Below are 26,495 nucleotides of genomic sequence, written 5' to 3' on the forward strand. Positions count from 1 at the left end.
TAGATACATAAAAGAAGGTACATTGGGGGTCAAGAGAGAAAAGTTTAAGTTGAAATTACAGTCTTGTAAAGCCACTAGCACGCATAGCGTTTCGGGCATATACATCCATGTACACAAGTACATATACATATCAATAATCTTTTTATATCGCAAGTAATTCAACAAGAGGTTAGCGACGGTCTCGCTTCATGCAGGTCGGTGTTCAATCTCCGACCGTCCAAGTGGTTGGACACCATTCCTTCTCCCTGTCCCATCCCAAATACTTATCCTGACTCCTTCCCAGTGCTACATAGTCGTAACGACTTGGTGCTTTCCCCTGGTAACTCTTCCCTTCACAACTGTTTACAGGGCACTTTACATCTATGGTGAGTCAGTCACTAGTCTTGCTCCACACCCACCCAACTGGGCGGCAGTTTTACAGTCCTGTGCAGGCTGCACCTACAGTAAGCAAATGTTGGATATTTTGCTAAGATTCCTGGCGGTACATCATTATGAATGAGGTACTTGCATATTTATTGGACTCCATTGATGGTGTTAGCTCTGAATTCCGCAATTTTTTTTCACATTTCATTATATAATGACGCAAGGTATGCAAGTGGTTCTGCTGACTGAGTTTACATTTAGTCAAGTCTACATCAACAGATGTTAAAAGCTCCCAGAGGTACTTGTAGCCGAGCCTAAGCCTAGCAGTGATAACATCTAGAAGTCTGCTAACCTCATTGGATGACCCATGGACGAGGGGTTCTTCCTGCATAATAGAATGATGATAGATGGGATAACTGCTGTGAATTTCACTTTGCCTCGAGTCTACAAGATTTTGTTGATGTTCCCGGAATATTACTGCCCCTCAGGCTGCTCAGTCCAAGATGGTAATCAATTCCCTCTTTACGAGTAAAAGTTTTGGCTTGCACATCAGTTCTATCATGCATTCGGAGACCAACATGGGAAGGAATCCACAGGTTCTACATAGAGGTAGAACAGAGCCCGTGTGCATGGGGGAATTTTGTGAAACACTGATTGGGCTACGGAGAAACTTCAGGATCCTGCAATTTTTTTTTTACCATGTTGTGGTACAGTTGACTAATGCACATCTGGGAACATCCCGTTAGTAGGTTCGAACCCTCATCACGGCCCTGGTGGATGGACTCTGGAGTGAGCGGTACTCAAATAAATAAAATACAAATAAACACAAATAAATGGTTACATTTATTAAACAGTTTACAAGCATGAAAACTTCCCAATCACCTGTTGTTATTGTTATAAACAGCCTCCTGGTGCTTCGGAGCTCATTAACTGTTTAATAATTGGAAACAAAGCCGCCAAAAATTGAGAAAAGATGTACAGGTTCGTAAGTGTTTGCGTAAGTGCTTTCGTGAATCTGGCCCTAGGGTATCAGAACGTTGTTGTGTGTACAATATGAACTACGCTATATAAACTGAACTTACTGAAGTAACAAAATTCATTCCCCGGCCATATCTTGACCAAAAAAAATCCTGCATCACTATATAATAATATAACAATAATAATTTATTGACAAGAAAGCACAATGGTTGGTGAGATTACATTAGAGTGATATTTTTACATTCTTGAAATCCACTAACACGCATTTTTTTTAATTGGCAAAATTAGGTATACACAGCAATGTGCTGCTACCCTATTCAATATGAGAAATTACACAGTGTAGATAAAGAACTGGCTGTAGGTCAATAATAGCTGTAAGCTATTATTCCCATTTCACAGGCTGGTTAGTCATACAGTGGAATTAGGGGAAGATAATACCTGCCTTAATACAAAAACAAATCAACTCTGACTAAAAATTGGTGAAAACATAAAATGTAAGGTTGATCTATTAGCCCCCACTAGCAAAATCTGGGTACAGCACAAGAATATCTTCGAATATTCCTGAGTGTATGAAGCCTCCGTATTGTATTTACAGTCTCGAGTGAGTATTTACGAGTGTATTTACAGTCTCCGTGGTGTAGTGGTAAGACACTCGCCTGGCGTTCCGCGAGCGCTATGTCATGGGTTCGTATCCTGACCGGGGAGGATTTACTGGGCGCAAATCCTTAACTGTAGCCTCTGTTTAACTCAACAGTAAAATGTGTACTTGGATGTAACAACGATTCTTCGCGGCGGGGATCGTATTCCAGGGACCTGCCCGAAACGCTACGCGTACTAGTGGCTGTACAAGAATGTAACAACTCTTGTATATATCTCAAAAAAAAAAAAAAAAAAAAAAGCAATTACAGAGGTCAAAGTACCTCATATCATTAGGTCTAAAGTCACTTATAACAGATGTGTGTATATGTATGTATTAACACGATGTACTGAACGGAGTGAGAATAGCTTGAGCTACCTCATCCCTTTGTGTGTATTTTACCTCAATAAACTTATTTCAATTTCAATTTCAATTTCACTTATAACAAGACAATCACAGATAACACGCATAGCGTTTATTATAAAATTGTGTTGTAATAGAGATGATGGTGGGGAATAACAGTGTTCCATAACATCAGAGAGATATGCGTAATAAACTCGCCGAACTTTGAGGCAAAAATCTAAATGTTTAAAATATGCATAAGCTGCTATAGTGACCCTGAAATTTCTCGGCAAATGTGTTTCATTTTCTCTAACATCGACACGTTTCCTCTTTTAAAACAAAGTAAATAAAACCAATTTTTGCATTTAAAATTCATATTTTCACATTCAGCATATTTATATAAATAGTGAAAAGCTTTCCAAAAGTAATCATGATCTTTATTTCATACATATATGCGTTAAACTACCCCATTCCTATAATTTCATGATTATTGCATAGAGACCGATCTTGAATGTTAAGATTAATTATTTTTATTTGATATGGAAAAAATTATGGTATTACAATTTGAAATGAATGTAATAGCTAAAGTATGGATTAGCAAATTGTGAAGCATATAATGTAGGGAAGGAGGTCATTGTTGGAACCCGCAGCCGCTACTCCGTCCATTTCTTCACTGGTCAGAGGCAAGATGTACAGGTGTGGCCGCCTCGTTTCAAGAATTTCTCAGCCTACCTCAAGGACTGTCGAGCATGTCAAAGCTCGCGGTATTAACAGATGTGAGTGTTGTGTTAATATTGTATCGGTGGTTTCTGGATTTGGGTCTTAAATTGTTTTAATTCCCTCTAAAGTATGGCGAACAACCGGCATGGGAGGAATAAGTCAGGCTGATTTTCGCACACTAGAATGATTTGTTCATAAAATCGTATTTAAAGTAAACATGATTTCACATTCTTCTATGGGAAGAAGGCTGTTAGGTCTGGTTAGAATTTCCCTGGCCAATGATTCCCCGACACCCCCCCCCCCCCCAAATTGTTAAGTTTCTGTACAACCTACATTGTTGTTATAGATTCAGCTACTCTGAACAAGTTCCAAGTAGCACGGGCTATAGTGAGCCCGTAACTGACCTGGCACAGGAGCGGGGCAAGTAGCAAGGGCTATGGTGAGCCCGTAGTGGACTTACCTGGCACAGGAGCGGTGCCGTCGGCCCGACCTACATTGTAGAAAAACAAGATTACTGCTTCTAAGCCTATAGATCTACAGCGACAATAATTCTCCAGAGCCTTTAGGTAATACAAAATCACTTGCGCCGTGTGAAGCGTAAGTGGCGTACTGCATTCATGCTATCTACGCCTGCAAGGGAGAAACAGTCTCCGTGGTGTAGTGGTAAGACACTCGCCTGGCATTCTGCGAGCGCTTTGTCATGGGTTCGTATCCTGGCCGGGGAGGATTTACTGGGCACAAATCCTTAACTGTAGCCTCTGTTTAACTCAACAGTAAAATGAGTACTTGGTTATAAAAACGATTCTTTGCGGCGGGGATCGTATTCCAGGGACCTGCCTGAAACGCTACGCGTACTAGTGGCTGTTCAAGAATGTAACAACTCTTGTATATATCTATAAAAAAAAAAAAAAAGAAAAAAAAAATAACAGCCTCAAGTCTACCTACCAAGAGAGAGAGAGAGAGAGAACATGTATGCCAACTGTGTCATACTGCATCACTGCACACATGCTGTATTAATCTCACAAGATTACGGGCTCACCATAGCCCGTGCTACATGGACACTTCGTTCTGAGTAGTTAAATCTAAAACATCTCACAAGAGAGCAAGCAAAAGCGAGGAGGAGAATGGGGGCAACCCATTCTCCCCGACCCCAGCAACTCTTGTCAGCGCTGAGGTGGTGAAGAGAAATTTAAATTAATGTGCTTTCATCTGTGGACCTTTCACCTTGTTCCAGCCGTCTACCACTGTTTGCATAAGAGAACTTTCTAATATTTTTTTTCTGTATCTTTGTTTCCTTAGCTTGAATCCGTACATTCGTGTTCTTCAGTTTGCAGTTTTAAAGAACTCCTCTGTCAATTTTGTAGATTCCTGTTACCGTTTTGTACGTTTTTGTTGAAGATTAATCCACAACAAGAGGTGGCACAGGCCATGAATTACCCGTATGTGGTAGATTTTTTGAGTGAATGTGAGCTTTGGCCTTGTAACATCTTGAAGTGTCTCTTGGTCTCTCATTGTACGTATTAATCATAATCTTCTGTTTTTATCTTCCAGAAAGTACATATATAGAAGATGAGTTACAAACATGTTGGATTTATAGATAGAGCTAGTACAGGTATATACAATACCTACAGCCACTAATACGCACAGCATTTTGGGCATCTGGGCAAGTTGTCAGCATGTATCACAGTAATTTATGTCGGCTTCTTTGTAGCCAATTTCTTTTATAATTATGCAATGGTAACTAATATCATTATGACCTTTTCAGTACGCTCTGATAGAGGGCATGCAAACCTGCCCAAACAAAAGCAGACAACTATGAATGACTTGCCACAACCACAAGGATCTTGGTCAAAGACAAATGAACGTCGTCAGAGGAAAAATAACTTGCAACTTGCAGTGGGCCTTGGCGTAGCTGGATTTACACTTTTTGTAGTGAGTATGAGTTTTGCATGACATTTTACCTTGAGAATGGTTTAGGTAAGGTAAAGCTGCTGGTCCTTAGCCATTTTTAAATTACTTTTGTTTGTAAGTGAAATAAGACCAGCCTTGAATGTAATGAAATGCCTCGTTCTGGTTGGGCCTTGGTGGCTTTCTATAGCCAGCCACACTGAGATAGCTTCACACACATGATTCATATCAGCCCCAGGAATCCATTACCAGAGCCAGAATTGGCACCCCTAACAGACACACAGGGAGCAAGGGGATTGTTACGATCACTCTGACAATGAGACCTCCAAAAAGTATACAAAGCAAAACACAATCGTTAAGTTAACGGAAAAGAAGTGAAGCAGTAATTGATTCCACACACCATCCAGCCAGTACTGTAATCAGTTTGAACCCCTTAGTTGCAGCTAACATAAATAGGTGGCAGCACCACTGGGAACTCTCCCCATGTCAACACTCCTCTGTTCAGGGCCTAGAGCAACAAACACTTAGTAGTGGAGAGAGACCGGGAAGCCACTGAAGCTCAACTCGAAAGAGGCATTTCATTACATTCAATGCTGGTTTTCTGAAGGTGCCAATGGTGGCTCATTGTAACTAGCTAACTATGCAGAAGGAAGACCAGGATTTTTGAGGAAGGAGAGCGGTGCTTACATCCTTGAAGATGAGAGACCAAGATGGGAAACCTGTCACGAAGCACCACATGGGCAGGTGGGGTGGTGGGAGTTGCCGTGAATATATTTATACCAATTTATTTCAGTGTCAGATTTATTTTTCACTGGTTTTTACAGTTATATTATGTAATTTGAGAAATTTGTATAAAATATACACATACATTCACGTCACTAATGCGCACACAATATTATATTCTTTTGATAAAACTTGCTATTATTGCACTGTATACACATTTAGTATATAACTATTGTATCTATACCTCACAATATAATATTAGAACAATAAAACTGACGTATGTACTGTTTTTGCCGTTATGACATTGTATTCACACATTACATACAATATAACTATGGTTATATACCCTTACAACCCACTAAGCAGTTCTGGTGATTGCAATAATATTTTAACCAATAATTTATGAACAGCATAGCCCAACATGCTTGCCAGTTGCAGACAGCGCTTGAGAAAGCAAAGTGTCATCCAATATACTATGCACATCGATAACTCTTGCCAAAACACTCCTATTATCTAAATCCTGAAAATGAATCATTTTATACGTGTTCATTTTCTAAAGGAACATGGATCCCATTGCATGATCCAGAGAGGTGTCAAACCACAGCCGTGTGCTGTGGCCGTCTGCCTTGTTTGTGAAAGGGTGTCGCCAGCATCAGATTCACTTATATCTGAACCTTGTACATAAATGTCACTATCATCAATATATAATTGCATATACAGTACTGTGTTTATTTCATCATTAAGTGATACTGTCTACATGAGCTCTGTGGCAGTGTTGAGAGCTGCTGCTGCTGTAAGTTGGTTGCTGTGTCCATATTGAGGCCCTCACACCTAGGTGGGGTGTGCATGATTTTTTCCAAGATGGTATCTGTTTACTGGAGACCTGAGGAAGTGGATGTGGGCTCTGTGTATCTGCAGGAGTTTTAAATTTTAAGCTAGACCTAAAATCAACCATGGTTGACATGTGCACCCCCGATAAATTAACTCTGGTTGATATGCACTGTTGAAGGGTTTAATGAATACTGCTGTAATTTCATTATTATATGAACTTGTTGCATTCATTAATGTTATGTCATATCTGCCTTGTACTTGTAATTTTATGACAAAGCCTTTCATGTGTGTCATAAATTCTTAGAATTATGCTACATCAGTTAACTGAAGTGCTGATGTTTCAAATATCTGCATTAGGCCTTGGGGTCGAAGTGTCGCCATTCATTCATTCCATCAGGTAACTTAATCATAGCTGTAATCTCATTTTTGTTATAATGTCATAACTACATTGGTATATTTTAAACTATATTGGTATGTTTTAAGTAATTATTAGGATCTTGCATCTTGGAAGGAGTTTTATAGTAATTACTGTGTCCATTAAGCCTGTGCAGTGGCCTTGGGAAAATGCAACAGTATGCATATTTTTATTATTTTTTCAGGCAAAACAAAGTGGGTTGATAACATTTAACATGGGTCCAGGCAAACCAAAGATTACGCTGGAAAGTCTGGCAGAGGTTAGCGAGAAGCAGCAGTCTGCTCCTGTTGAGGAAGCTCCTCTCATTGAGGAACCTCTTGCAGAAGCTGCTGCTGTTAAAGAGTCCTCATCAGAAACTGCTGCTGAATTACCACCTGCTCCAAGTAAAGGTAATGGGAGTTGATTTTTCATATAGCTTCATGTTCAGCCAATCTCGGATTCCACGTTGTGGATCATAGGAATATTTTACGTTGGCTTTATAAATTTGAATGCCTGTGTTTGTTCGAGGATGGATGGCAGGTGCTTGGAGCTAGCCTCGCCTAATTTTGCACCCTGATTTATGTGGGGTATGTGCCCAACATGTTGGGTCAGGGTTGAAACAATTCGCGTGAGAACAGCATGTCGCATACTCATCCCCATGATGATTTTGGCACTGGGTCCTGCTCCTGTCTGGCTAAATAACTAATAGAAACCAAATACAAAACATTAAACATTGATCTCGAAAATTAGTAGAAATTTTCTACCCGTACTTTTCTTGTAATTGGCCGAAATGTGTTGGTGAATCAACACCAGCCCATCTTCATCAATACACATCTCAAGTTGTCAGGCTACACCCACTGCACGCTCTTATCTTCCCCAAGCTCTCCTGAGCTGCTCAATGCAGCTTATGTCCATGCGGCCTACAGAGACTTTGTGTATTCACCTAGTTGTGCTTGCTGGGGTTGAGCTCTGCTGTTTCGGCCCGTCTCTGTCAATCAGCGATCATTATTTTTTTTTTAATGTAATATACTGCATATGTATGTATTTAAATGATTCTGTCAATCTGTGTATATCTTTATATTGTCTACAATTACCTTGACTTTCACGTTTCACAATCACGCATACAAATTTTTATCCCACCACTGGTGACACGTGACACAATTATAGGATGCACCGATACTCTTCAGTTCTTATGTTTATATACTTAGTGACTGGAAGGAGACATTTAGCTGCTTGATTTCTTTGACATGAAACAGTTTGGCTTGTTGCTTGTGTATATTTTGTATAGAAAATTATAAATATTATATTGACCTAGTGTGTGTGCTTCCATCAGTTATAATCTTTTACATATCAAATTCCACAGCAGCTGTAGAGTCGGAACAAGTTAAAGAAGCTGATACTGCTGCAGAAAACTTAGAAGTAGTCAAAGAAGTAGTCAAACCTGTTGCTGTGTCTCCACCCGCTAAAGAGATGACTGGTGAGTCTCTTGCTGATTTACCCTTTGGTAAATAGATGGTGGTAGATGCTGTGACCTATAATGTAACGGATGATTCTTTGACAATAGAGGGCTCTGTTGTCAAACCTGTGGCTAGTAAATTATTTAAGGCTGTCAATTGAATCTATAGGCTGTCAAATCTGTGAGTTTACATACACTGGAACCTGTGGCTATAGATACTGAATCTTCAGCTGCATAACTTGTACCCATTGAAGGGATATAATCTTAAGGGGGGTCAATCATTTCAGAGTTGTTTCCAATAGTTAGTCTTTTTATATTAAAGCCTAGATTATTAGCTACATTTTTGTCTTTATTTAAAAGAAATTGGTCAACTCTAGGTATTTAGATTTTTTAGCCTTAAGGAAATCTTGCAATAATGGCAAGTTGCCAATTAGTATGTATGATCACGTGGCCTGAGGAATCGTCAGTTGCCATGTTTTGAGAATGTCGCAAGGCAGATGTGACCAGCTTTCAAGTCAGTTTTAGTGAGGACCTTGGAGCTGTGGAGAAGTCCTCAGTGGTAGGACTTGAGAGAGGAGATTCCTCAGATATATATATTTTTTCTATGAAACAAAAAAAATTGTCAGATCAGTTAAATAGATGTCATTGGAAAGTACAGTATTCACAAAGTAATACTGTATATATATATAACAGAATATTGTTTAGGATTTGTGACCCTGTAGTATAAATTTACTCTGGAGTTATATTTGTGAGCTAGCATCTTTTTTTTTTTTTTTTTTTTTTTTTTTTTTTTTAAGAAATGTAAAATATTTGTTGTGGGTTTATTAATAAAAATCTAAACTTTTTAGTAACTGTGAACCATATTTATTTACAGTATATAGTAGAACACACATGCTGTGAACAGCCATTGAAAGTGTAACAAAGTAGAGTACAATCTTTATTCAAGAAACTATATAAGACCTACCTCAATTCATTGCAACCAGGGATGCCTCCATGATGTATTTTCTACGCCCTATGGGCTGATTTCACTTGGCAAAATTTTAATTTCAACCTATAATAAACAACTACCAAATGAACATATCTGCAAAAGAACGTAACCTGCATCTAGTTTATTTCTCAAGTTCTCTGCTTCAAAACTTTTTCAAACGCTAACAAGGCCATATCAGAGTGAACAAAAACTTTGCCAATTTGGAATAAAAACAAACCATAGAATTTGGTTTTAAATTTCCTTTCCCCATGGCTCCAACTGTTTCTTGTAATATTGAGTCCATCTTCTACAAAATTCATAAACTGTGATTGGAGCCATATTAATACAGTAGTTAATATTCATACCCAGATATTTTTTTATGCTCTAAGGGCTGATTTCACCTGAGCAAAATTTTAATTTCAGTGTCATATGAGGGCCGAGTACAAGACAACCTGTCTAAAGATATTTAACTATATCTAGCATTTTTCCAATACCCTGGTCTTGAAACCTTACTTTCAAAGGAAAAAGGACCCGTATTAGTAAACAAAAGCCAGGGAATCTCAAAATTAAAATGAATCATAGAATTTGGTTTTATATGGGCTCAGTGCCTTTCCCAGGGCCCCATATTATTTTCAGTAATGTTGCATGCATCTACAAAAATTTTTTTAAATGTGATTGGAGCCATATTAAGAGTTAATATTCGCCCAACAAAATCATTTCTAAAATGCCTAACAATAAATATCCCAATGCCTAACTGGACACTTGCTGAATCGAAGTTCCATTGTACTGTTTGATCCATTTTTCTCTCCCCCCACATTCCTTTCTCTTCCCAATCTTAAATACCTCTTTGAATTAATACAAGAGCCTGTACTCCCTGTAGGTGATTTTAACTGTCGGCATGCCCTCTGGGACAATGGTCCGACAAATTTGAAGCCATCTTCTAGAACCACTCATTTGCTCTACTTCATTCTTCTGAATTCCAGCGAGCAATCTCATGTTGACTTGCACACTTGCACTTTTTCCTATATTGACCTTTCTCTTTGATCCTCCATTTATATAGCCCTGACATGGAAGGTCCTCGCCAACCTCCATAACGAGGACCATTTCTCCATTCTCGTAAACTTCTACTTTCTGCCCTCCTCTCTCTTTTTCCTTGTTGGAAATTTTATAAGGCAGACAGGAATCTTTTTCACTTTTCAAGATGTCCTGAATTTCAGGATCATATGTCTTGTCCCTCGATAAATTTTTGGGGGAATCCGATGTCTTTGATATCACTCGTGTTGTATCTTTTTGTTCTTGTATTGGCATCCCAAGTGATATTTAGCACCTTTTGAACATCTAGCAATACTGATGGTGCTACATTACATAGTCTTCCCAGCTTGGTGCCTTCTTTTGATAATTACTTCAGTTGTGGTCAATGGCTCCAATTCTGTCATTTCGTTGTTGTGCTAGATGATCATAGTTCCCCATGTTCTACATGGGGAACTATGTAGAACATACATAGAATGTTCTACGTAAATGTAGAACATTTACGTTATTCAGAAAATAACGTAAAAAAAGGCCTTCCTGGTAAGTATTGTATTAAGAATATTGTACAAGGCACAAGTGTTCCTGTCCAGTTAAGGCCAGCGTTAAGCATCGGGGAGCTACTGAGGTGTGACCCCAAAAAGGAGCATTTCATTACTCACCAGCTAATATTTCTTTAAAAATAGTTTCCTTCTCTAATGAGATTTGTTTGTTTAGTACATTATTAGTTTTCAGGATATTAATAGCTAAAGCCGTCAATAACCAGAAAATTAATCTAAATAGATGACATTTTTGTACTAATCTTATTTGTGCTGTCATTGTTCATAGTTTAAGATTGCAACAATGGGTGACATTTTTATGTATTTTCCTGGAGATTTTAATATTAAAATATTTTAGTAAATTTTAATAGATGCTTGGTTTTTACAACTGGAAATTCAAATCTTAGATGTGAGTTCTTAAAATTCTCAAGCATATTTTAAAACATAAAGAATGTTCACCATATTATTCTGACATTCTTGTCAAAATTGCCTCACTAGTACTTAAAAGTGAACCTACATAGGTGAGAATCCCAGTGTTACTAGACGAAACATCAATATCGGAGCAGTTTCAGGAATTTGACATGCTTGAATCATCACCTGCAGTTGACGATGTTCCTGTGGTAGCAGTGTCTGTGGTTGAGCTGACACAAGCCTCAGTTGAAGCTGGATTGGTCAAGAAGGATAATGATGGTGTTACTGAAAATGTAGATTTGATAGCTCCTGTAGTTGAATCAAAGCTTTCGCTTGAGCCATGTGTAGTTGAGCCAGAACCTGTGGTTGAGCCATGTGTAACTGAACCAAAACCTGTGGTTGAGCCATGTGTAGCTGAACCAGAACCTGTGGTTGAGCCATGTGTAGCTGAACCAGAACCTGTGGTTGAGCCATGTGTAGCTGAACCAGAACCTGTGGTCGAGCCATCTGTAGCTGAACCAGAACCTGTGGTTGAGCCAGTTGTAATTAAGCCAGAACCTGTCGCCAAGACAAATTCCGCAACTGAACCAGTAGTTGTAGCTGCTTCGGCATCTGTATCACATGACAGTGTGGGATCTGAAATAGTTGAGAATGTTGCAGCACATTCACACAAGCTTGAAGGTTGGAAAATTTAATGTTGACTGATAATACTGTAAATTATTTTTACTGCCTGCTCTCCCATTCATAGTCTGTAAACACAGAAATACTTGAAATTCATGAAAACTAAAATACTGGTACTTAAAGGGGGCAAGATGTAAATCATGATGCAACATCACATATCACAATTTTCAAGTTTTATAAAAGTCTCAAAGTACATAAATGCTATTTGCTACTTGGAAGAGCATGACAAACGAAGTTACTTTCTCAATTTGTAGTGGATGCTTTGGTTGTGTTTTGTGTACTTGTTTTGACAGTATTGTGTAGATGTTCTGAAATTACACTGCATGTTGTGGTATTGTCAAGTTTTTTTTATATATATATATATTTTTTTCTCCTAGACGCATGGCATTATAAAACTGAAGAGGAAACAATCTGTATGTAGGGGCTACTGTGTATCTTTAGCAACAAGAGGCTTCGTTGATGGCTTTAGTGTTTAGAACCAAACAATTCAATCTCGCTAGGCTGGTTCAGTATGATCGGGTTATATGTAGTTATCTTAAGGGCATGGCTACAATTCATACCATTATGTTCATAGTCCCATTTGACAATAGTGTCATGGTTCAGTTTCAAATGATAGAAACCGGAAAGTTTTATTTTGAATTAGAACGAGAACCATTATCCGAAAGATCTGTATATGAAAGCATGTAGCATTGATATTAAACATATAAATACTTTGGTGTCATTACTGCCAGTTGATCCACATTGAGGCTTATTATGTTACATATAAACAAAATGTTAATTTATTGAGAGTTCTTGATGTGAGCAGGACAACAACATATGGTATGTGCATCCTTGTTGTATTGCTTATCAAGAAGACTTTTGTTGTGTGTTATGCATTTTTTTACCAATGACTGCATGTCCTATTAAAATATTTAAAGTTTATTAAGCCTAGGGTAAAAGTACACGATGGTGGCCGAGAGACTTGCACACGTCGCCTTGTAGGTACCTCCAGCAAGGTGCTGTGGTAATAAAAAATAATGCTAATTAAAATTGGATTATTTTGGAAACTAAGTTATTCATTCCAATATTTTATAATTAATAAGTAATTTGAGGCACAAGCCATTTTTTGTCCCATTGTTGAATAGTAAATGAAATTATTTTTCCAAAATCTGGCACTTTCTTCCTCTATATACCGAGTTGAAAAGAAGGTACATTTACTTGAACAATATTCCAGGCTTATTAACAAACTTCTTTTTTGTTTGTATCTTTGTGTGTGTGTAAGAGAAAACCATTTGCGTTGCCTGCAGTTTGAACTTGCTAACCTGTCAATAGTAACGAAGGCGCTCAACCGTACAAGCCTGTAAAGCTGCTAAACGATTCTTTAAGCTGGCCAAACTGTACAATAGGCAAACTAAAGTTCAAACTCAAATTTAACTTCAATAAAAGCTGTAAGGGCTAGAAATTTATTAAATTTGATATGAAAATATTTCTCTCGAGGGGTGCCAACTAACTATTCCCCAAGGTGTTCTCTTTTGAGTCATACCAACATATTTCAGTCTTGAAAACCCTTGCATCAAATGGGTTATTATACACCACTGGTGCTGACATCACGCTGTCAATGATGCGTATAAACATTGCCAAGATTGATATAAAGTGATACTGTCTGTATATTATCAAAAACATCAGATGTGAATAATGAGCTGTACCAGTGGTTCAGGCTTTGAGAACACCAATTGCTGTACATAACAATGACTAAACTCTGGAAAGCATCAAGGTTAAACTGATGAGGAACGCTGATAACAAAAAAGTCGATATGGTATATTATTGTCGATTTCCAATTATTGGAGATGTGAAGCTGTTGGGCATTCCTAGATACCCTGGCTGTGACAGGCCTGTGAGGCAATCTTTATTACGTGCTATGAATCTGAGTAAAATATATATAATTTAAATATTAAGTTATATTTATGAGAAAAGAGAAAATAATTCATCATCAGTACTGTACCAGTATTCGCTGGTAACAGAAGCTAGCACAAACTGATTGGACCAGAGCTGATTCCAGAGTTTGACATCTTCCCCTCCTCCCAGATGCAATGCCACAAGCTGACCAGCTCCTGGCTACCTATGTAGTGTTAGGTGGACGGGGGCATTAAGTGGTAGAAAACGATAGGAAATGTGTGTACTATTCGTATCTCAAATCGTGTAAATAAGTTAAAAAGATGCAAAGATATATTAAGTGAATCCGGGAGGCATTAAATATGTCGAAACTAGAATGAAAATAGGCAATATGATCACCTCGCACAAAATTGATAGTTCTACAAAGTCGGTGATATTTGATTAAATCGCTGGATCAGTAACAAGTTGCCATAGATTCAAGCTAAAAATATAGGTGCCAAAAAAGTTCAGTTATTTCTCTTGTAAACAATGGTAAATGGATGGAATAGGATAAGTGCCAATTGCATTATTTGCTGTGTCTTAATGCAGCTGTGTGTTGCTATGAGCACACCATCCGAACTAAATGATGTGCTTGTAGATTATTTGCAGTGTCATTTGGCGTTTCATTGCTAGTTTCACTGTGAACCTTGCAGTTGTCCGTTTTACTTCGCTAATGTTCAGGGGCCAGATTCACGAAAGTACTTGCACAAACACTTACGAACCTATACATCTTTTCTCAATCTTTGGCGGCTTTGTTTCCAATTATTAAACAGTTCATGCTCTCCGAAAAACCAGGAGGCTGTTTATAACAATAACAACAGTTGATTGGCAAGTTTTCATGCTTGTAAACTGTTTAATAAATGTAACCAAAGCCGTCAAAGATTGAGGAAAGATGTACATGTTCGTAAGTACTCGCATAACTGCTTCGTGAATCTGGCCCCTGAACATCAGTATTGCTCTTTATTCAAATCTGATAATGTACACCTAATAAGTGTCACTTGATCTTTATTACTCTCATGTTTACGTACATCACGAGGCAGTGCAATATCATGTGCAAGGGGTTTATAAATACATCTGGACCACAAAGCCACTACCCAAGAATAATGTTTGTAATACTTGGATTGTCCTGGCTTATATATATATTAGTGAAGCAGGTTAAAATACATATTCGAATGTGTTTTTTTTTTTTTTTTTTTTTTTATACTTCGTTTTAAAAATAACGGGAATTTTTTTTTGTGTGTGTGTGTGTGTGTTTAATTACCTAAGTGTAGTTACAGGATGAGAGCTATGCTCATGGTATCCCATCTTCCCAGTACTGTCATATAATACAGTACAGTACTTTGAAATTACTGACGGGTTTGGCCTCCACAACATTTTCAATTAACTTGTTATAACCGTCTACCACTCTGATTGCAAAAGAAAATTTATAATGTTTTTAGACACCTTTGTTTACTTAGCTTGAATCTATGACCTCTTGCTATTGAGGTTCCTGGTTTCAGGAATTCCTCGTTAATTTGGTCAATTCCCATTATTATTTTGTAAGTGGTGATCATATCGCCTCTTTGGTCTATATTCTAGCTTTGGCATACAGTATTTAACACTAGCCTCTCCTCATAACTCTTCTTTTTCAGGTATGGAAGCCATTTTGTAGTATGCCTCTGCATCTTTTCTAGTTTAATAATGTGCTTCTTTAGATATGGGCACCATACAATTGCTGCATATTCTAATTTTGGTCTTGCAAAAGTCACGAACAGTTTCTTTAGTATTTCACCATCCATGTAATTAATGCGATTCTGAAGTTGGTAAGCGCACCACGTGCTCCTCACATAATGTCCTGTGTGTTTCTCTGGTGACATTCTTCTATCCAGAACTACTCCTTAGATCCCTCTTTGTTGGCTCCATAATTCCTTTCCACATAATTTGTAGGTTGTACTCTCCTAATTGTGCTTGCAGAAGTTGAGATTTGGCTCTTTGTTCCTGCCTCTCAACTGTCAACCAGTGTCCAGATTCCTGAGCCTGTTGGGCTCTTGTATCTACATTTGAAACTGTGTATCGAGTCTTCCTCCAGCACATCACTGTCTAGTGCATTCCATTTGTTTACTACTCTCACACATTGGAAAAAGTTTTATAATATCCCCATGGCCCATTTTGGTATAAAGTCCCCCCCACCCTTTGTGTGTACCCTCTTGTGTTAAATAATCTACCCTATCAATTCCTCTGAGAATCTTTGTGTGTGTGTGTGTGTGTGTGTGTGTGTGTGTGTGTATGTATGTGTATATATAAATATATAAGGCTACTTATATTAATTTTTTCTTGCTTCATTAATGCTTTGTAACCTTATTTGTTATTAAAAGTTTTTAGTAACTACCAAGTATTCCATGAAGATTTTGCATTATATTATAAATATGAGTGGTTTTGTTTAATATTGGAGTGCTGTTGATTTGTTGCATTAGTTAAACAGTTGTTAATTTTGATTTATGCTGTAGAGAAAATGCTTCTCTATAATGCTGTAGAGAAATGCAGTTGATAGTAGGCATCATGAAAGGTAATATTATGCCTGTAAGAGCTTTATTAGATACAAAACGGATTTTCTTCTATTTCTCTATACAAATGTTTAGCATTACCCATTCTGAGTTATATTCCCAAATTTAATACCGTGTTATATGTTGTGTTAATCTTGAATTTATTTGCTCTTGGCAGTTAATGTGGCAGGAGTTCCCGAGCACGTGCCGTACCTGATCATCGGCGCTGGCACGTCGTGCGTGGCTGCTTTCAGGGCCATTAAGGCCAGGGATGCCAAGGCTAAGGTTAGCTGTCAAGAAACATGTTTGAATCTTACAAGACTTTGCAGTATATCTAGCCCAAGGAAACTTTATTTTGAAATTTGATAAGCTTACATTTTCTTACAAGTTGTAAAGAAGCTCACTTTGCAAATTTCAGCAAAATTAGATAATATTTAATGCTGCTACCAGACACTTTAGGATAATATACGGTATATAATAAGTATATTTTGGTAGCAGTCTTTCCTGTAGGCATGTATTATTAAATGTGGCTGACAGGTTGAGATCAATTATTCTAGCATGAATCTTCTCTATTTTCATTTCAGTTTTCTTCACTTAAGAAGGAATTTGAAAACTTAACTGTGCAAAGTTAATTTTTTCAATTATATTTGGCCTGACCCTAAGAGTTGCATCATTAGCTCTTTAATCTTTATCTCTAAAACATCTTTAGCTCTAAATATTATTATATATGTGATAAGCAGGCGATGAGTCACAATAACGTGGCTAAAGTATGATGACCAGACCACACACTAGAAGGTGAAGGGACGACGATGTTTCGGTCCGTCCTGGACCATTCTCAAGTCGATTGTGCTTAATCGACTTCAGAATGGTCCAGGACGGACCGAAACGTCGTCGTCCCTTCACCTTCTAGTGTGTGGTCTGGTCATCATATATGTGATAATATTGTATGTTATGGAGATGAATCATACTCGTTACTTCACTGGTAGGTTCTAGTGATATCGGGGGAAGGTGAAAATCCCTACATGAGGCCACCTCTCAGTAAGGAGTTGTGGTACAGCGATGATGCTGAAGCTGCCAAGAAACTTCGCTTCAAGCAGTGGAATGGCAAAGAAAGGAGGTAAGCCAGTATGTGCTTCAAGTGTGTTATGCAAGTAGAATTACAGTGAAATACTTAGGAGATCAAAATTTATGATAATGGTTGCAGATTAAAAGATTTATTCACTGAAAAAGTTTTGTATTACCAATACATATTTTCACATAGGATATTAATAAATCAACCTATACTCATGAACAAAGGCCAAATGCTCTTTAATCCAGCCATCAGACCTCCAGTTTATGAATGAAGAATGCTTTATACAAGACTTGCAATTGATGATCGAACATTTCTCAAAGTACTGTACAGTATTTCACAGATGACCTTTATTCAAACAACATCTCTAAATGCTTCACCCACATAATACAAATTTAAATATTCACCAATATATGACAGTTTAAAAATAAGTTTGTCATATATATATAATGTACAATACATAAAAATGTAAATGTATAAGTGAAGATGGTGGTACATGAGGGCTAAGCAAGTGTGTGTCCACAGGAGTCTGGTGTAGACACAGTGTTTGTATACTCCCTGGTGGTGTAAACTTAGGGGTAGCTATCAAGGTGTAAGCCAGAAGGGTTATCTTGAGGTCATCTTGAGATGATTTCGGGGCTTTAGTGTCTCCGCAGCCCGGTCCTCGACCGGGCCTCCACCCCCAGGAAGCAGCCTGTGACAGCTGACTACAATCCAGGTACCTATTTTACTGCTAGGTAACGGGGGCATAGGGTGAAAGAAACTCTGCCCATTGTTTCTCGCTGGCGCCTGGGATCGAACCCAGGACCACAGGATCACGAGTCCAACGTGCTGTCCGCTCGGCCGGTCGGGGGTGGGTGTATCATTACACTCATTTCATTACATTTATTAATAATATAATCACACTATATTTCTACAAAAAAGGAATATATTCTTGTGATTCTTTCAAGTTGATAATAGAATTAATTCAAAGTTTCATAAAATTCAACAAATAAGCAACTAAGTTTTCCTTATTTTCAGTGTGTATTTCGAGCATGAAGAGTACTATACCCCCGTCAGTGAGTTAGCAGCACGGGAAAATGGTGGCATCTCGATTATAAAAGGTCGCAAGGTTGTCAAGTTGGACGTGCATAAGAAACGTGCCTTTATGGACGATGGAAGTGAAGTCTCGTATGACAAGTGCCTTATTGCTACAGGTATGTTCCAAGTCTTAGAAAGCTAATTTTATTATTGAACAGTTTCATTAAAACCCTGATTACATAGTATATTTTAAAGAAGATTGCTGAACTACTAATCATGTGATTAAAAAATGTGGGAATAATAAGGGAGATTATATTTATTAGTATCCCAAGAAAAGTTTATGCAAGGGTACAACTTGAGAAAGTAGGAGAGAACAGACTGTAATGGGGGAAAAGGGTGGGTTTAGGAAGAGCTGCAGCTATACAGATCAAGAGTCTTTGTGAGACCTTATATACTTTGTTTGCAGTGTATAGGAGTATGGAAGATAAATTAAGAGTAATGAGTGGGAGAAGAGAAGACTATTAGAATATTATCACGATAGTAAGAAATATTAGTATGAGAGTTAAATACAGAGATTATGTACTAACAGCTCTGATACATTGTAGTGATTCTTTGGTATGAAAAGGGGTGTAGACTGTTCAAGAGTATTAGCACTGAAGGTAGGTATATGAAGGCTAGAAAGATTGAAAGTTTTGTTTGGTGATAGCCTCCTGGTGAAACTAATGCTGTGGCCACCCCCTGATGGGTAGCTCCCAGGACGAGGTAATGTTTCAGGGCCTGATAGATGGAAAAGTGATAAAACAGTTTGCAATTTTATTTTGTTTTCATCTGTGTACATTTTTAAGCGAGCAAAAATTTCTTCATACAGGTGGAACGCCTAAGTCCCTGCCAGTACTTGATAATGCTGGAGAAGATGTACAGAAGAACGTAACATTGTTCCGTACTATTAGTGACTTCCAGCGCCTCCATGAAGTGGCTCGGTTAGGAAAGCACATCACTATTGTTGGTGGTGGTTTCCTGGGGTCAGAGCTGGCATGTGCTTTAGGTCATAAATGTAAGTATATGTTGCACTGTATAGGCCTGTGACCACTGGTATATTTTAGGCAATTGACATAAAATGTATATATTTTCTAAAATAAGGTACTATAGGAAGACCTGTTTAAATTGTGCCATAGTATAGCTAATCTTCTTACCTAGTTTGGTTTTTACTTGAATTTTTACGGTAGTAAACCTCGGACATCTCAATATTTAAATTACAAGAAGGTGTGTAAGTTGTCACTAGTGGAAAATTTGAGGGTAGTTGCAGACATGTGGATAGAATGTTTCAAACATTGGGAAATTTTTGTTTAGTGTAAGTCCAAGTATTGGAGAGTATCTCGATTGTCTTGCTTCATTCTTGATCTTTGAACTCTATGTACACACTGTATTCTTTGTTCAACATTGCAAATGACCCACATTTGCCTGGTGAATTCAAGGCCACTCTTGAACTATGTCGCTCTTCTTTGAGTGGGCTGCCTTGGCTACCACTTTCAGGCTCTACCTTGTGGTTTGAATTTGACTCTGGAACTTTTACCATACTTGCTCAGGTGGTTTGCCACTTCCTTCGTATATTCTCCATGTAAATTCTTGCCTTCCTTGTCGATTGGTTGACTTGGGGGCCAGTCACTCAGCATGTATGCTGGCCATGGACTTTGCTTTTCCTGTTTGGTAAACTTCAGCTTTCTTGTGAAGTGACAAAAGTTCCCATTGACTCACTCAGTTATTGACTTAGTTTGAATCAATCTAGGACACCAGAATGGCCCCAACCCACTCTCCCTCCACCTTTTCCTTCAGTTGGCCCTTAAATATTTGGGTGATCATCTCCAGCTGGTGTTAGGCAGATGTTATCTTCCCTGTTGAGATCTCTGTTGATTTCCGTGTTCTGAACTTTTCCCAAGTGGTCTACTCTTTGGCTGTTTAGTTGAAAGTACTTTATCGCTTCTTACATTCAGTACTAAATCGAGATGAAGCATTGTGCCCGAGGAAGATTTTTTTTCCATTTGCTGCTTCCTCGTCTGGTTATTTTGGTGATAATTTCCTTATCCTCTTTCCCTTCCGTTTGCTCAAATTGAACACAGATGGCCCTTAAACCAACCTTTGCTCATTATGCTTCATGAACTTCTTGTTATACTCTTATGATTTTTGCACCCTATTCTCATTACACCACCATATTTGTATTCCCAGATGTGCTGTCTCAGATATCTTCATCAATTGCTCAAGTGCATTCAAACCATATTAAGTTACTTTCATGTCACTCAAGATGGGACTGGGCTGTACATAATGTTTAACTTGCCTATATGTGTGAGTAATGCATATACAGTATGGAATATTTAGCTTTATAGGCTTTGTATGGTACTTTGAAGAATCTTATTTATGTTATTATATAAAAAAAGTGTTTTTAACCACCGCACTGCACACCTGGTTTTGGCAAAAAACTTCATAGTGCAATTGTCAAGGACATATTTTTGTCAGTTTTATAACTGCTCAGGTAAAGTTAGTGTCAAAATGTTTCCAAACTCAGCCATTTTCATTTCAAAACACAAAGAATGATGAAAACATTAAAATATAACCTAATTAAAAAAATAGCACAACTCTCGGAGCATCTTAGTGCACTCTGCACAGTACTCTCAGAGCACCTTAGTGCTCTGCACAGTACTCTCAGAGCACCAACTCTGCACAGTACAGTGGTTAAGAAAGAAGTACTTTCTAATATTTTTTGCGAGACATTTAAGCATAAGATACCTGATACGTATACTGTGTACCGACATTTCTGTTTCACTTTTCGTGTAATTAAACCCTATCTTGTTTCAATTTGGTGTCTCTCCAATATACGTACATACTGCATTTTCAGTTTTCTGTCTATGAAAAAAGTTTACATCATTGTACAAATAAATTGTGACTTTGCTATTATTTGAGGTGAAGTTAATGTGTTACAGAGCACATAGTGAATAGTATGGTAATTGATGAGGATTTTTGGTAACACATCATTACTAGAAATGGAGGAAGACATGGTTACAGAATTAAGCTGAATGTGCAGCAGTTAGGTAGATATCGTTTATGAACTGGAATGGCAGTACAGTATTTGGGTGAAACGTGTGTATAAAAAGTTTGACTGGGCATATATATAGCATTTAATTATCTTGTGGTTTATACAGCAAAAACAACCAATGGTTCGGTGATGCAGATTTATCCCGAGTCGGGCAACATGGGTAAAGTCCTGCCCGAATATCTCTCCAAATGGACCACAGAAAAAGTCAAGTCTGAAGGGGTAGATGTTATCACCAACTCATTCGTTGAAGGAGTCAAATCTACAAAAGATGGGAAAGTACAACTCACTCTTAACACTGGGAAGGAGGTAAATTTTATATGTTGATCTGTATTAAATACTATATCACAGTATTACATATTTATAGGCATTGCTGCATTTGCAATTCAGGCATGTGCAATTAAAAATAGTTTCCTTTAAATTACATTATATTTTATAAAATCATCTTTTCTAATCATAGTTTGTGTGGAGAAAACTATATGTTTTGATAACTTTACCCATGCCATTCACCGAGTGATTTGAATTTAACAGAATTGCAAGATAGTCCTGAATAATTTGAACAGGGCCTAGGGACACAACAGATTCACTTCTCTTCAGCCAGTGAAATATTTCAAGTATCATTTATAGCATCATCGTCACCTTTAGAGTTCTTTTTGTTACTTTTCAATTTGATAGAAATTGCAGGATGTTTGGTGGGTGCCATGGTGAAAGAAGCTACTCCAAAAAGCTTATAAAACACAAGAAATGTGCTTTATACGTTTTATATATATATATGTATACAAGGAATCACAAGATTCAGATGGAATTTGGAAGAGCCCATGTGCATGACTTTAAACACAAGGTGTGGCATGTAACATGGTTTGCATATCATGTTAGCAGCAATAGCAACAATTCGCTTGAGATGCAACTATAAATATGTAATGCACACTTGATTGCCAAGTTAGCGAGGCCGATTGACCTGTGTATTAGTATACTCTGCCTGCGCTATCTACACGCTATTTACACCAGGATTGATGTGGTAGCAATCCTACTTAAACACTTGGGCCAGGTTTCTCTGTTTAAATAATGGACCAATTTAGTTATTTCTATTAAATTATAAACTTTCCTTTTCTTTATCTGTTGATTAAATAGATAAAAACTTGGGTTTTTTACCAATCCTGATTTATACAGTAATTTTCTATACAAATGTTTACCCATGTAATTGTGAGATGCCTGTAGTTTTTCCCTCCAGTTGGACAAGCTGCCTTCCTTTAACTGTTACTATTATCTCTGTGATAAAATGTCCCTTGTCCATACCATTAGCCTGCTTAGCAAGCCTCATTGAGCCTCCGAAGCAGTCTTTTTGTTCTACCCACTATAAAAAAATTGAGATAGGAATATTCCATTTCATTCGTGTGATATTTAATCACCCTGCTGTAGAAACATAGAAGATTTCCACTGTTATTTTATTGTATTTTTTTCCTATAGTTTTGCTCCTCTACTCTTCTTGTCCTAGTACAATATTCATAATTTCCTACTACTGTATCTGTATCTGTTTCCTGGCTTTTACTTTGTCTCCAAAACTTTCCAGCAAGCCCTCTTACTGTACATCAGTTACTCTTGTTTCATTGCTAAAGTAAATACACCCAAGTGCCCTTTGTACATGTCTTGCAAAATTTGGCTTACATTTCATTTATATCATTTTTCCTTCAGCATATTATCACACACACTTTGTAAAAGAAGATAGCATACATCTCGTCCTCATTTCTGCAATCGTTCAGCACTTTTAGATCACTTGTGATGATCATCCCTCCTTCTCCTTTCCTCCCTCTCTTTCTCTATTCCCTCCCTAGTAATTTTTGGGAATTTTGAGATGGTTGACACATTCTAGCATCATTGGAACATTTACTGTCAGAGTAAGGATGGCGTGTTTTAGCAGCATAAGAATGCTTAAGTGTTGACGAGAATCGGAACTCATCTACATTAAAAAAATTATTAACTGGTATAGGGCAATTTTTGTAAATTTGCATTCAGATGATGTTAATGGCCAAGAAGAATAGTAAACGTTTTGTGTGTGTTACAAAGCAGAATTTGAATGTGTATAGCCCTTGTGAAGTGTTAGGAGATAAGAGCTAGATAGCAGCTGCTTCTGAAGGAGTAAAAGATTAACATGTTTGTATATACCAACATACTCGTAGTACAACATTTCTTATGCTGGCGATAACCTGCTGAAGTGTGATGGTGCTAATTTTTGTTGATACCTCGTGATGTGATGGGCTTATGCCTCCTTTTCTCAAGAAAACTGAGAGTGAGTATGAGGCAGTGGTGGTGATTTTTTTCATTATTTCCAGATTGTGACTGACCATGTTGTTGTAGCAGTTGGTCTTGAACCAGATGTGGAACTGGCACGCTCCTCAAGTCTTGAGATTGATGAAACGCATGGAGGTTTCAGAGTTAATGCCGAATTGGAAGCACGATCCAATCTATGGGTGGTAAGTATTTCAATACTTTAGTTTGCTTATGGAGTTTGTTGATAGTTCATTTAATATTCAGTTTTGATTTTCATGTCAAAGATTTTAATATATTATTAAGTAATAGCAGTCATATTAAATTGTGTAATGATTTGTTAGAATTTTAATTATTGCAATAGTGTCATTTAGCTTTCTTGCTGGAACCATTGTAGCTATCTCACCGAGATTGTTCCATACTACAAGTCATATCAGTTGTGGGAAAAACCTGCTGGGATTGATATAAGAGGAGACTACCAGGGACTTGTACTGAACTAAATTAAAAAATTACTGTCTGCAAATTAATTCAATTAAAATCTCTAGCTAGGGTTGTAAATCCTAGATCCTCTTTTCCTAATGACAAACTGTGGGCTGTAAGGGACAGGTGGGGTGAATGACTATGTTGATAGAAGTTCCAATCCACCTGTAGACAGGGATCTCACATCAGCTTGTATTTTATACAAGGATAAGATTTAATAAATTCAGTTATCTGACTGAACACTGGCTCTGTTTAAATCAGAGATTTAAACATACATAGTCTAACCTAGTACCATAACTTAACAGCCAATATGTACTTATACTATAAACAACAAATTAAATTGTAAAAGTATAAATAAATGACCTTAAATGTAGTCTTAATACTATTAACTTAGTACTAGAAATTATATTCAATTAAATGAACTTATATGATAACTTAAAAATTAACTAAGCAAGCTATTGATAACTTAATTTATATATTCAAATATATATGCAGACATATTCAATTTATATGATACAGTTAGCTTGAGTGAATCTCTTCCCACGCTATGGACACTTGTGAGGTTTTTACTTATTGAGGCTGAATTCTTTTCTGACAGAATGGACACTCATGAGGTTCAGTGCTTGGATAAGATTCACAGCTACACTACAATTTTAATAAACTTACTGATATGTGAGGCTTAGCCTCGCTTTTTAACCAACAGACAGATTTATAGGATATTAAAGCTACACAAGCATACAATTGGCCAATCATATACCAAATAACCTTCAATATACTTCTCTGCCAGTCGGGGTGCCTGTCTGACAAGTTTGCCAGACTGATTAACTCTCTCTTGTTGAGTTTAGGCACGATATTTTGCTACAGCGTTGCTGTATGATGATCTGGTAGCGTTGCTACGTGATTTTTCTTTAACTGCGTTGCAGAAGAATGATATGATAAAGATAAAGAATGAAGATGGAGGAAACCGTGTCACCGTGATCTCCACTATACACTCTTATTTTATGAATGTTCTATGATTTTCCTTGTAGATATTGTCCAGGTACTCCCCCAGTTCTAGAGAGTATTCACTGGCGATAAAAAATATTAGATAAGGTGTCCTTGAGCTGGTAATGTTCGCTAAGGATCAGTCACTTGTTCACTCATTTGTAAACAAACGCGGAGTGCCGCGAGGCATCGTCGTGGGCGCTTCTCGCCCCCCGAGAGCCTTCCCCCTCTCCCTTGAGAGGTAGCTTGCAATGAATATTGATTGATTATTTTTACAGTCTAGACTTATTATTGCAATAAGATGTGATTATAATATAATTAGATATAAGATTTAAAGATTATAAGTAGTATTTGAAAGTACCACTGATTCTTATTAAGGATTCGATTTTTAATCCTACCGGATGTTGAATCAATGTTCCAATAGTTTTTTAATTAACAAATCCTTCTAGAAGCTTCTGGATCCTTGAGAAATCATGTACAAAGTCACGTAGGCATCAAAAGGGCCCCTGTTGCGTACGTGTTCATGGTGCCATTGTCATCCAGGATCAAGCTATAATGAATCTTTAATGATTCCAATATGATGTTGATACGATTTAGATATGATTTTTATATGATTTAGATATGATATAGAAATTATACATTTCTTAGATGATTATTAGATATGGTGGGTAAAAATTTCCCACATCTTCCAGAGGGAGAGAACTGGCACAGAGTCCAATACTTAGGACAATAGTAACCATATGTATTTATTTACTCTCCATTGGATTGATAATACAAGTGCAAATTTTGCTTGCACTTTTGTGCTGCTGTCCGTTGTGGACGATTGTGTCTGTTAGGAGTCTGTGGGTCTTGTGGAGTTAGAGTGTCTTGAGGTCTCTCAGGATCTAACTGCAGCTGGCTCACTGATTCCATGTGGATGAGTTTGTCCAATGTCTTCAGGGAAGTTGTTCCTTTGGACAGGATTTTGACTATTCTCAAAATCCCCTGACTATCTGGATGAACTGAGACAACTTTACCTAATGGCCAGTCAGCCCTAGGGCCATCACTGTCTACCAAGACAATATCGCCAGGTTGGAGATTAGCTATATTATGTGGGACTTTGGCCCCATAGTGATGTTCTCGTAGAGATGTAAGATATTCTTTTGTCCAAACATCATTCCATTTTTGGATTATGCTGGACAGA

General features: G+C 37.6%; 1 protein-coding gene across 4 annotated transcripts in view; it reads left to right on the top strand.

Annotated features, from left to right (window-relative positions):
- Positions 1 to 2,937: 2,937 nt before the first annotated feature.
- Positions 2,938 to 26,495, top strand: part of AIF (Apoptosis inducing factor) — a 40,116-nt gene continuing 16,558 nt past the window's right edge. Inside the window, exons 1-11 of one of the 4 annotated variants that reach the window (XM_045753786.2) lie at positions 2,938 to 3,096; positions 4,806 to 4,972; positions 7,102 to 7,306; positions 8,260 to 8,373; positions 11,488 to 11,976; positions 16,588 to 16,694; positions 17,396 to 17,526; positions 18,499 to 18,674; positions 19,367 to 19,552; positions 21,693 to 21,892; positions 23,914 to 24,054. In XM_045753786.2, coding sequence (XP_045609742.2) covers positions 3,009 to 3,096; positions 4,806 to 4,972; positions 7,102 to 7,306; positions 8,260 to 8,373; positions 11,488 to 11,976; positions 16,588 to 16,694; positions 17,396 to 17,526; positions 18,499 to 18,674; positions 19,367 to 19,552; positions 21,693 to 21,892; positions 23,914 to 24,054 — 2,004 coding nt within the window. In that variant the 5' untranslated portion in view covers positions 2,938 to 3,008. The remainder of the gene's footprint in view (positions 3,097 to 4,805; positions 4,973 to 7,101; positions 7,307 to 8,259; positions 8,374 to 11,487; positions 11,977 to 16,587; positions 16,695 to 17,395; positions 17,527 to 18,498; positions 18,675 to 19,366; positions 19,553 to 21,692; positions 21,893 to 23,913; positions 24,055 to 26,495) is intronic. The other 3 variants (XM_045753787.2, XM_045753788.2, XM_045753789.2) reach the window with 3 other exon arrangements.

This window comes from Procambarus clarkii, chromosome 33, assembly GCF_040958095.1.
Source record: "Procambarus clarkii isolate CNS0578487 chromosome 33, FALCON_Pclarkii_2.0, whole genome shotgun sequence".
NCBI lineage: Eukaryota > Metazoa > Arthropoda > Malacostraca > Decapoda > Cambaridae > Procambarus > Procambarus clarkii.